The sequence below is a fragment of the Bos taurus genome, chromosome 2, assembly GCF_002263795.3.
Source record: "Bos taurus isolate L1 Dominette 01449 registration number 42190680 breed Hereford chromosome 2, ARS-UCD2.0, whole genome shotgun sequence".
NCBI classification, from domain to species: domain Eukaryota; kingdom Metazoa; phylum Chordata; class Mammalia; order Artiodactyla; family Bovidae; genus Bos; species Bos taurus.
Genome location: NC_037329.1, coordinates 20,995,294 through 21,008,350, shown reverse-complemented (window position 1 = coordinate 21,008,350; position 13,057 = coordinate 20,995,294). Strand labels below are relative to the sequence as shown.

The 13,057-nt window shown below is 36.5% G+C and overlaps 1 protein-coding gene across 6 annotated transcripts in view; it reads right to left on the bottom strand.

Annotated features, from left to right (window-relative positions):
* Positions 1 to 3,700: 3,700 nt before the first annotated feature.
* LNPK (lunapark, ER junction formation factor) overlaps positions 3,701 to 13,057 on the bottom strand; it is a 99,457-nt gene continuing 90,100 nt past the window's right edge. For 5 of the 6 annotated variants that reach the window (XM_059875173.1, XM_024975635.2, XM_024975640.2 and 2 more), the window contains one exon: positions 3,701 to 13,051. In XM_059875173.1, coding sequence (XP_059731156.1) covers positions 12,816 to 13,051 — 236 coding nt within the window. In that variant the 3' untranslated portion in view covers positions 3,701 to 12,815. The remainder of the gene's footprint in view (positions 13,052 to 13,057) is intronic. The other variant, NM_001075989.1, reaches the window with a different exon arrangement.

Below are 13,057 nucleotides of genomic sequence, written 5' to 3'. Positions count from 1 at the left end.
GTATCTATTTATAGATAGATCTATATTTAGTCTTATTTTCATATACTTGTATATGAGACCAGACTGTATATACACCTGTAACTTTATATCCATGTTTCTCTTAATATCAAATCTTGAGTATTTTCTTTCATTATTAAAAATACTTCAAAAATATTTAAATGCACTATTTAAAAACTTGCCCACTCCTGAACATTTTGACCATCTACTTTTTTTCACTGTCATAATTAACTCTGGGATGAAACTCACTTGAAAATGCAATAGGTTTAGACCTACAAAGCAAATGTACAAACTCAAACTTAAGGTACATTCTGAAGGAGAAATGTAAGCAGAGACGATAGGGAAAGGAGTAAAACCATGCATTCAAGCCTTCGGCCTACTTTTGCTTGAGTGTAAAGGAAAAACTCATTACCACTTGACAGCTGTTCAATGGCCTGTAAAGGTTTAAGGGTTCAAACCTCTTCCCAGTGACCAAATGCCCATGGCTTCAGGTGCTATGGAATGGTCAATAATTGACTCAAGATTTTCATAACAGTTCATGTGAGAAAAGCTACAGGAACAAGTGGAACACCACAGAGAGCCTCTTGCTCACAGTTTGGTTTAAGAATACAACTGCACGGGGACAGGGCGGGGGATGCTTCCCTGGTGGCTCAGTGGTAAAGAATCCACCTGCCAATGCAGGAGACACAGGTTCCTTCCCTTATCCATCCAGGAAGATCCCAAATGCCACAAAGCAACTAAGCTCGTGTGCCACAATTACTGAGACTATGCTCTGGAGCCCAGGAGCCACAACTACTGAAGCCTGTGCGCCCTAGAGCCCATGCTCCACAAGAAGGAAGGCCACTGCAATGAGAAGCCAGTGCACTGCGACTAGAGAGTAGCCCCTGCTCACCGCAACGAGAAAAGGCTGTGAATACCCAGCACAGACAAAAAACAATAAAGAATGCAACTGTGTTTCTATCAATTTATAAAACACATACATAAGCTAAAAGATCTAAAGAGTGAAAGGGAACCTAAGGAAGAGAAAGCAGTTAATGTGTTACAGTGATAGAATGCAGTGAAATAGCTTTTAAAATTTTGATCATTGCACTTAGATTTCCTGTATTAAAAACCAAGAGAAGGAGACAGACAAGTATTGGTGAAAAGCTAATTTTATGACATCATTTCATGAGCAGGAAGTTCCTGGGTTGAGGGGAGGCAACAAGTAGGTGTTTGGGGTAGGATGGTGAAACTTTACTTATAACATCAAAACCAGTAAGATACCTTGTGATTCCTTACAATACCCCTATCTTATTTTCAAAATGCAATCTCACTAACCTGATGAGTTTTAAGCAATTCTCATGTCTAGAAGTGATCACTGATAAAGCTATCAGCAATCTAAAAACATGCAAGACTCACACACTGAACTTCAGTTCCATTTTTATACTAATTTTGCCACTGCTGTGGCACTGATGCTTTGTACCTCATGTATAGCTTCTGGCCATGGGGGTAATTTGATGGGTTCTTTAATGCCCAAAGAAAAGGATCTTGAGATTCAATTGTTGTTTTTAATATTATTAAACATTGATGTTAACTAGTATCTTTGGTACTTAGCTATTCTCTTAGAAGAGAGCTGCAGCATTCCTGCTTTACTGACTTGTGATCCCCTTTGAAAATTAGATGAAAGTTATGTATTCTTTTCCTAGAAAAATGTGCACATACACACATAAAATCCTGTAGAAAATTTCCAGAGGCCCTTGGACTCCCTGGATCCTTGTTAACAACCTCTATACCAGAAAGAGAGGAATTTATAGAGAAACAGTAAACCGGATGAGAGGTGTAGGAGGAGATAAAGAAAGGATGGGAAGTAGACAAGGAAGTTTCCCATTCTAGTCCACATTCCCTATTTAATTTTCACAGCAGTTCCATGCATTACATATCATTTCTCAATAGTCAAGGAAACCAAGGTTTAGAGAGATTACCTAACTTCCCCACAAGGTCATACTACTGGAAATTGGCTGAGTCAAAATGCAAACCTGGTCTCCTAACTTTTTAAGTCCTATGAATACTTCACTTAGGACTTACTAAGTCAACTTACTGCTTCTTTATCTTGGGACTTAAGATAGAACTGACCTATTAGATTAACCACTGAGTAGACAATGAACTCCCTGAGAGTAGGGTCCATGTCACACTCATTCTACATCTCCAGTGCCTGACACACAGGAGGCACTCATTAATGGAGAAATAAATATTTAAATTAACACACTGGGGCAACAATCCCATAAATAGTGGTAGAAGCTACATGCAGCTGTGTATGATCATATCATAAAGATCCTTATCACCATTAAATACTCCTTTAGATGACCACCGGGCACAGACTTCAATGTTTCAAAACACAAATGGTACACCTCTTGTATACACCTCTTCCATTTAATCCTTTTGAAAAATCACATATTTATAAAACACGAAGTAGATTTACAGAAACCTGCCTAACATTATCATGTCAAGATCTTTTGATAAGTGAACTATATTTCATCCTATGAACACCAAACTCATATTGAAAATACGTTCATAAATTAGGACTGTTTCCAAAGATACTTATTTTGCAACTGTTATGAGAACTTAAATGCATTTTTTTGTTTTTGCAGTAATTGCTCTGAAGATGAAAACTAAAGTACCATTTCAATGAGGTAAAGGTAATTGCTGCATTTACTGCTCATGTCATGTTGATGTATAACCATGTATCAAAGGTCATCCTTCTGTACTCATACATTATCAAATTTGAAAGCACAATATTTGATTCTGACCAACCTTTAAACTGCCCACAATGTGTGTGAAAAATAGATGGAGTTCTACCTTGGGTTTAAAAAAAAAAAAATGAACCTATGTTTCGGAAGTAGAAGGGTCAAGAAGCCAGTGGCAAGGTTAGATGTCAGTACCATGAATCTTGCAGTGTCTTAGCTTATCAGTGAGGGCTAGTACAATGATCACAAGCTAAAATTGCTGTACTAATGAAGACAAAGGTCTAAAAAATTAGATAGCACAGCCCTTCTGACAGAGGGCAGTATCTTGTGGGCAATAATGCAGAGATAAGGACATAAATCACTTTAAAAGCAATAAAACCTATAATGCACAAATTGAATTGTTTACATGTCTACTGGAGGAGGCACTGTTGAAAACAGAAGTGTCAGCCACATACCTCTTGTTACTCATCTGCACAAGGCAGTCCAGAATTCTGCTTCTTCCTTAGAAGGGAAGTCATCTGCTCCCCTTTTCCTCTGCCCACTCGAAGCTCACAGCACTACTGTCCTGACTCACAATTTAGTAGTCTTGTGCCATCCTATTCTAAAAGGAGTGCTGAATATTCATGCTTGCTTCAAACTATTGCTAACAATTGTTTGCTAGGATAAATTGGTCTTATCAGAATCTATTAAAACCTGAACAGCTGCTGCCCCTGCATTTGCTGGTTGGGGGAGGGGAGGAGGTGTGGCAGGGTGGAGGGTGGGGGTAGGGGGGAAATGGCAGCAGGAAAGGAAAAATCCCCACTCTTCAGTAAGGACTGTGGCTGTATTAAACAAATAAAATACCATTTACTTTCATCAAGCCCAACTACAGGAGATTGCCCTGTTGAAGAAAGATCATACAAACATCAAAAAGAATCCAGGTCTTTAAAAACCAAAAGAAAAAAATCGTGTTGAAAAGAGTCTACAACATCCACCCAAAACATGTTTCAAGCGTATAAATTTTATTTCAGTCAATACTCAGTTCATTTTATAAAATTCACAACATCCTATTCTGAAAAGTCATGTATTCTTTGGCTGTATGAAGACTCATAATTGAGAATACAAATTCATTCCAAAATTTGATTTCATCTATTCCTAGGAAAGGTTTTTTTTTAAACCCTACTACTTATAATTTAATAAAATACGTCAACTCTTGGCAGGTAGGCAAAGCCTTTATAATTCTTGCTATAGACATTAAGGCACAAGTAGCCTTTCTCATTTTCAGAAAAAAAATAGCTGACTATAATTCATAAACTATAACACACTAAGCAAGTTTGAATTACATTTGCTATGTACAGTATACCTCATGTTTAATGATTTTTTGAGGAAAAGTACTCAATTTTAAGATGTTTTTGTGTCTGGGCTCCAACAGATACAATGTCCAAAACCAGCAGCTTAATCCAGAAAATTCTAACTTAATGTCAGTTGCAACATTAAATGGTCAGAAATGAGAAAATAAACATAAAAATGAGATTTTTTAAAAACACCATTCCATAGGTAATTAAAATATGGGATCGAGGGTGGGGAGAGTAGGGATCTTCAAGAATGGAAATTTTCTAAAGAACCCAAATTACAGATACAATTTAGAAATCATACCCAAATAACAGACTCACGTGAATCAAGGAAGAGCTCTGACCCTGTGGTGCCCCTCAGCACACCAGCTCTTAGGCCATCTTCAGCTTGGTTCATTCACAGTTATTAAGCATCTATCTCAGACATTAAGAATTCAAAACAAATGAATCCTCCCCATCCTCAAGGTGCTCATACAGTTCCCATTTTCTCATATCTTGAGCTACTCCTTCTCACTTTGTATCCCCAATTCCTGTATTTGTAGGAGTTACAGATAGAAGTAGCATACCAACCACTAGTGCTGATCAACTCAGGTCTATCACAGGAATCCATTCTCTAAACGGACAGGTAGCTGACACCATGCCAGCTTTCAGTTTTGTTTTAATCTGTGCTGTTCTGTTGGAGGAATGCAAAAGTGAGAAATACAAGACTGAGCAACATGGCCTTTTTTCTGTGTTAACAATCAAACGAGGGAGGCAGACAATAAACAAGAGGTCAGGAGATTACAAGTTCTACATGGTGTATAAAGAACAATAGGAACAAAAAGCAAGTAACTGCTTAGGGAGGTTGAGGAAGTCACTCGGATTACAGAGTTAGCTCTTCAGGAAATGAGAGTTGACAGGAGTAGCATCATGGAAGATCAGTGCGAGGCATCTCTCAGAAGTGTGGTCAGAAGGCGAGGGAGAACAGTAGGAAACAAGGCCAGAAAAGAAGGGCATGCTTACAAGCCACCCAAGGAGGTAGCCAGACACAAGTGAGCCTGACAATAGTTTTTGAAATTTGTGTTTTAGAACACTCCAACAGCAATGTGGACAATGGACTTTAAAAAAAGGAAAAAAAAAAAGACAAAAGCATCAGTTGAAATTTTCCTAAGTTGTGAGGAACAAACTTTCTGGCCCTTTCCCTTCTCAATAATTCAAATAATTTGAGATTTGCAAACTCCTTCACACTATAAAATCTGCACTAAAGACTATAGTAGTATTTCCCATTGTGCATATGGGTAGGTTCATGCATACTACTATTCAACAGATAATTTATTGTCTCTTCTATACACCAGGCACTGGGAATATAATAAGCAAAACCAGATATGGCCTTGACTTCAACGAGTTCATAGTCTGGTGCAAAAGATAATATTATGAAAGAATTTCAAGAGGAGGGTACGTCAGAGTGGAAAGTCTGACAAGTGTTAGGTTAACAGAAGACTGCCCTGAAGAAGTAACAATTGAGTTATCACAAAAATGAGAAACCCAAGAGCCTGAGTCTATTTCTTTCAGCCAACAGAGGAGGAGAAAACTCATAGGTAGTGAAAAGGACAGAACTTAGAGATCCTAGGTTTCAATTCCATTTACTATCCATAAATTAAGTAATCTTGGGGAATTCATTTAATCCCTGCTTGACAGGATTCCAGCCCCTCACATGGCTGTGTGAGACTATATGAGAATGTATATGAAAGTATCCAGGGCACAGGGCCTGACCAAGAACAGGTATTCAAAAAAAAATGTTCATTTAATTCCCCACTTTCTTCATCCTTCAAAACCAGACTTAAGATAGAAATACTTATTTTCACAAAAATAAATTTTTCCCAGTTTTCCTAAATCAAGTGCCAGGGATCTGGTAAACGTCTTTGGCAGTTGAAAATTTGGCCCGTTCTCATATAATCCTGGAATAAGAACTTAAACTAATTTATGAGGGAGATTTTGAGAACTTTTTTTAATCTTCTCAGAGTGCTTCCAGATTCTATCAATTTTGCTGCCAAAAAAAAAAAAAAAAAAGGAAGGCACAAATATTTTTTTAAAAAAGAGAAAAATGCATAAAACAGAAAATCTAGGTTTTAAAAAACATCAAGTAATATAGAGGTATGAAAGTGGATAGTATTTTCTTTTCCTAAAACCCATGAGTAGTATAAATTAAACTACATATAACAGGAGCTTTGGAGGAAAAAGAATAGGAAATCGAATGCAATATAAGTTTCATACAAAGGTAAACTGATAAAGGTAACTGGGGGGACACCTACTATCTAATAAATAATTTTTAAAGGCATTTTAAAATAGTATTAAAGTAGAAAATGTAGATTAGTTTCCAAGGAGGAAAGAAATTAGGCTGATACAAAGTTTATGGATTGATAAAAATTCTGTACTCATTAATAATTTTAATTCACTTTATTTGTATTCTTATGGTTATATTCTAATAAATGTACTTTTCTATATTTATAAGTTTATCAGTCTAAACTCAGAGCCTGAATCTGTGGATATAAATCACCTTAAAGAAGGTCACCAGCACACTTAACCAGTTTCATTTGCTTCTGTTTTTCTGTGTGTGCATAATAAAGTCAACTGACCAGGTGACTATGAGGAAGACTGACTAGGGTTCCTGTCTTTTTTCTAGCAGCTGTTCCTCTTTATCTCTGACCATGTTACTGTGTGATTATCTCAACTGGGTTTCACTGAGACAGAAACTGAAGCTCTAGCAATGAACTATTTAAAACTAAGTTTATTGTTTGCAGTTCACAACAAAAACTCTTTGTTTTATTGCTTTACTAATTTGGTGGTGGTGTTCAGTCGCTCTGTTGTGTCCAACTTTCTGCAATCCCATGGACTGCAGCACACCAGGCTTCCCTGTCTTTCATTATCTCCCAGAGTGTGCTCAAACTCATGTCCATCGAGTCGGTGATGCTATCCAATCATCTCATCCTCTGTCATCGCCTTCTCTTCCTGCCTTCAATCTTTCTCAGCATCAGGATCTTTTCCAATGAGGCGGCTCTTTGCATTGGGTGGCCAAAGTATTGGAGTTTCAGCTTCACCATCAGTCCTTCCAATGAATATTCAGGAACAATTTCCTTTAGAATTTACTGGTTTGATCTCCTTGCAATCCAACTGACTCTCATGAGTCTTCTCCAACACCACAGTTCAAAAAAAAAATCAACTCTCTGGCACTCAGCCTTCCTTCTTTATAGTGCAACTCTCCCATCCATACATGACTTCTGGAAAAACCAGAGCTTTGGACCAGATGGACCTTTGTTGGCAAAGTAATGTCTCTGCTTTTTAATATGCTGTCTAGGTTGGCCATTCTTCCAAGGAGCAAGCATCTTTTAATTTCATGGCTGCAATCACCATCTGCAGTGATTTTGGAGCCCAAGAAAATGAAGTCTGTCAGTTTCCATTTTTTCCCCTCTATTTGCCATGAAGTGACATCATCAGATGCCATGATCTCTTTTTTGAATGTTGAGTTTGAAGCCAGCTTTTTCACTCTCTTTCACTTTCATCAAGAGGCTCTTTAGTTCCTCTTCATTTTCTGCCATGAGGCTGGTGTCATCTGCATATTTGACGTTATTGGTATTTCTCCCAGAAATCTTGATTCCAGCCTGTGGTTCATCTAGCCCAGCGTTTCACATGATATACTCTGCATGTAAGTTAAATAACCAGGGTGACAATATACTAATTTGGTAGAGTCAATATATTTAGGTCTTTAATAATTCTAAAACAAGTCAAATTACAAACTGTAAGATTTGGCAGATCATCAATTCACAATCATCTCTGTCTTAGTCTGTCTTCATGTAAATACTTTTATTATTTTAATAGCTCTAAGAGTTCATAAACTGTATGTAAATCTCTTCTATAATTCTTACAATGAATTGATGTTATACTAGATAATGACACCACATTATTTTCTTTCAATTTTCTAAAGCAGATCTGTATCCATAATTGTCTCAAAATTGCTATAATTCCACAAATTATCCTCATTCTTTGACCCTTCCACTAACTGATTTGAGCGCAGTCCAACAGGCATTATTGTAGAGTAATACTATAAGGTAAAATAAAGGAAAAAATAAGAAAAGAAGTTTTAAGATAGTTAAGTAGTTACTGCCAGCTGGAAATAGAAATAAACATGTTACATATTTTAAATACATAAACTCTAACACCAATAATTATTGGCAGTATAAAAACAGTGGTTTAATATAAAGCATCCTACATTAAGAGCTGAGATTCGAGTTCTAACTTGCTTAGGCGCTAACTCTCCCCATGACTTCATGTAAGACATTTAGTATTTCTAGCACCCAGCATATAATGTTTAATGAAAATTATATAATTAGAACCTCTCCCCTCACTACATGAAAAGATAGCTCTTCAGATTCAGTTATGTTCAGCAAACAATAGTGATTGTGTGTCCAATGCACTGGGCTTCCCCAGTGGCTCAGACAATAAAGAATATGCCTGCGATGCTGGAGACCCAGATTTGATCCCTGGTTTGGGAAGATCCCCTGGAGAAGGGAATGGCTACCCACTCCTGTATTCTTGCCTGGTAGTGAGAAAGACCAAGTACAAAAATAAAGAGCATAGCTTAATAATTAGCAAGATTTCTAAACTTGGATTCTGACTGGAACTATGTCACTTGAATCCAACAACTGAGTGTCCTCCTGTCTGTGCAAGTGGGAAAATATCCCAGGCAGAGGAAGAGCGGGGGATTAGGAAAAAACACTGCATTTGCAAACAGAGATAACAGTATAGCTGTACTGAAAGTGTGGGGGTACAGGGGCAGAGAAACAGTGGCAGCAGCTGTAGTGAGAAACGCCAGAAGAAACTAGGAGCAAAGTTACACAGGCTTTGTAAGCCGTATGGGTAACTTTGGACCTCATTCTAAGAACAGTGAGGAATAATTAAAGGGTTTAAGCAATGGTATGACATGATTCGTTTTCCAGTTATGAAAACTCTTTCAGGCTGAAGTAGACAGAATAGATAGCCATGGACAAGACTGGAGACAAGGAAACCAGTTAAGAAACAGTTTTGAGATGAAGGAGGCCTAAATTAGAAGGCAGTACAACAGTAATAAGAAGTAAGACTTCTAAAGTCATATGTGTGTGTATGTGTTAATTGCTCAGTTGTGTCTGACTCTTTGCGACCCCATGGACTGTAGCCCACCTGGCTGCTCCATCCATGGGATTCTCCAGACAAGAATACTGGAGTGGGTAGCCATTCTCTTCTCCAGGGAATTTTCCTGACCCAAGGATTGAACCTGGGTTTCTTGCATTGCAGCCTGATTCTTTATGGTCTGAGCCACCTGAAGTTATTTGCCTGCATTCAAGTCTCAGATTTTTCACTTATCCAGTTGCTTACTCTCTATACATGTTTTCCTATCTATAACCCAGAGAAAAAAATCCTCACAGGGTTGTTGCCAAGGAACAAATAATACTTAAACAACAGTTAGCATGTTGCTTGGTACATAGTAAGAATGCAAATGTTTACTATCATTAATGTAAGGTTAATGGGATGGAGAAATGAGAATATAACAGGAAGATGCTTAGGAAACAGAAAATGACAGTTAAGGTACAAGAAAAAGGGGAAAGGAATGAGTGGACAAACTCTAGTTTCTAGCTTGCACAGTAGCACTATTGATAAGATGAGAAGCACAGAAATTAAACTGAAACATAGAAACTTTTTGAAGGTTTTGAAGGAGAAAATAGTGTTCACTATTTAATAAATTGATTGGGAGAGACAGTCATTCCAGTAGGCAGGTATATCTATCACTCTAAAGTGAAGGAAAGAGATCAAGGCTGAAGATCTGAGAATGAGAGAGACAGATGTAATTAAGTCCATGGGGGTTGATGAGAGCCTTTAGAGAGAGAATACACAGAGTGAAGAAATGCTGACAAGGTAGAAAGGTGAAACACCAACATGTAAATGATGGGCAGAGGAAGGGAAACCTGCAGAGGACACTGAGAGAAAAGGAGCAGAGGAGTAAGAGAACAATAGTGGGAGAACTCAAAAGCCAAAAGAAAAAAGTGTTTCAAACTAAAGGGAGCACCCAAGAGTGTCAATGGAATTAGGTAAGAACTGAGTTTTTGCTGAATTTAGCAACAAAGTTATTCATTCACCTAATAAATAATAAATGTGTCAAACACTGTACCAGGCTCTGGAGATACAAAGGTAAATAAGACAGAACCTTGCACACAAAGACTCTTAAGTCTTGAAGAAATACAGTAAACTAATAAACAGATAAAATACTCATAGATTATAATAACATGACAGGATTGAGTAAAAGGCAGAGACCAGCTTTAGATACAGAGCTTGGGAGGGCATCTCTCTGAGGAAAGAACATTTAAACTGAGACCTAAGGTGGGAAAGGGTTTAGCTTAGTCAGAGAATTGAAAGACACCCTAAGGCTTCAGCATAATGATGGAAGAGAGACAGAGAGAAAAGCCAGACATGTTTGTAGATTATGCTAAGGGCATAGTGAGAAGTTTACATGATGACCTGTTGAGCATTAGTAAGTAGGGAAGCGAAGGTTACTCTAGCTCACAGCACTGATTAGTTTGCTTTTCCTCATTTATACTAGTCTTAATAATCAGAAATAGGACACTATACCACTCTTCAACCATTAACTGTTTATTATAATATCAGAAGAAACGTTTCTATTTTAATAGGTACTACATGATTACAGCATGTTACCTGTTAACATTAATTCACCTATTTTAACCTTCTTCCATAGATACTTCTGATATCTACTTAATTCTATCACTAAATTATATTTCTCTGAGATTACTCATTTTTCAGAATTTGAATGTTTTATAACAAGAAGACTCAGCAAAGTGTTACTAAAGTGTTATGGGCCAATAATACACACACCAAAAAAACTGATAGGCTTCATCAAAAAAGGGAAAAAGGAGACTATATTCTGTAGTATTATTATATGCCACAGTTTCAGGTTCCTATTGCCTTAATCTATGCATTTATATACATGTATAAGATAAAGAAAACCTATACAGAAAACTTTGGCTTGATTCTGACCAGCCAAATTATATTTCATGTTGTTTTTTCATTTCCTTATCTGCAAGGAGAATTCAGACCTCTTCCACATTTCACAAAGATATCAAGAGTATAAAATGCTACCACTTAATATCTACTATCAGACAGTCAGCTAGGCCCACTACATTAATTACTTTTTATTGTCCTCATACTCCAAAAAGTAGGTATTCTTCCAATTTTAAAGATGAAAAAACATGACCTCAGTGAGGTCAGGTGACTTGCCCAAGACTGCAGAGCTAGAATTCAAGCCCAATCCTATAATCTTGAAAACTCTCAGACTATTAACAGATTTGGGTTCCTTTAAAAAACCTATCAGATATAAGGTATTAAATCATAAAGATGAATTTTTAAATGATAATAAATGGTTATTTTATTTAATTTTTAACAAACCATATATAACTTAGAAATACTTGCCATATACACCATTCCTGTATATTCCTTCCTTTGGCATAACTTGATAGTTTTTTCTTAGTAATAGATAAAAAGAAAATAGAAAAGATAACAAGAATTACTATTCTGGGTCGAAAAAATTGCCAGTTAGTCCTTAATACACATATTAAATCCAATGAACTACTAGTAATTAACTGCCTATTCTCACAAAACTATGTCTCTCAAAATTAAAAACTACAAATGGCCTAAGGTTTTCCTGAATCAGAAAAATCTAACCTCGGATTAGAACCTCTAAATGTCACTAATTCTCTGAACTTGAAAGGTAACAAATTTGAATAAAAAGATCATAATTTTTTCTCAGCATAATTTATAGATTTACTGAATCGTGAACTCTTCCTACTAAGACTTTTCAGGTAGCTAAGTCATCTACCAAGCTATTGTCTGAAGAAGTCTAGATATTTAACAAAAAGAAATTGCTTCCAGATCATCTTTATTTTCCTTAACAAAATACACATACGAGCACAAAATTCACTTATAATAGCATTATTTTACAAATATAAATAATGTTCAAAATTCAAGTACAGTCAAGTGCAGAGATATTTCCTATATGTTAATATGTAAACATAAGCTAATTATATACATCAGGTACCTCTGGCCCAGCTGCAAAATAAGAGACATCAAAAGTAACACTGCACTTGACTGTTCGACTGCATTCTTACTGAGAATTCACACAAATGCCTATATTATTACTGTAATAACTTTCACACCTCTTAATGTAAATGCCTAAATAGATTTTTACCCCCTGGCAAATATCACAAGAGTTAAAATTCTATCCATTTTAATAATGAAGTATTAAAAATCTTAATTGAGTTTCATTCCTTAAAACAAATGCCATACATAAAAAAAAAATAAAATAAAAAATAAAACAAATGCCATTAGAACTTATTCCTAACCAAAGTTCTTCCTATGCCAAATGTATTTACAGGTCGCAAGAAGAAAACAAAACTTCTATTATATTTGTTTACTTTTAGAACAGAAAAAAATACCTAAACGTTGTCTGAACAGTGTGGGTTTCTGTACATTCAAAAGGATTTTACTTTACTGACACCATTTGCTTTTAATTTTAATAGCCAGTAGACGTAAGTCTGACATATTGAAATAGCTAGGCAATTTGAAATTCAAACGAAACCAAGCATGTCTTTGGCGGGGCGGAAAAAAAGAAAGTACCACCTAAAAAAGCAATAACTGACATCAGCAAGACTACAAATATCCAGTTGAAGGCACATGGAAGTATTTACTACATTGTCAAAGATTCTCCACTTAGTTCAGGATTAGGAACAGCACTAGCTCTGGGAACTGCTGACTTGTCTTCATTCATTGAGGTTTCTTCATTCTCGGTCTCTTCTTGTTTCTCCTCTGGTTCCTCTATGCCAGATGCTTGTTCAATCACTGGGTTTGTCTGCTCTGTATCTGGTATTTTGTCATCTGTCTGTTCTGTACTATTATCTAGAACATCTTGTTCTTCTAAAGATTCTGAAA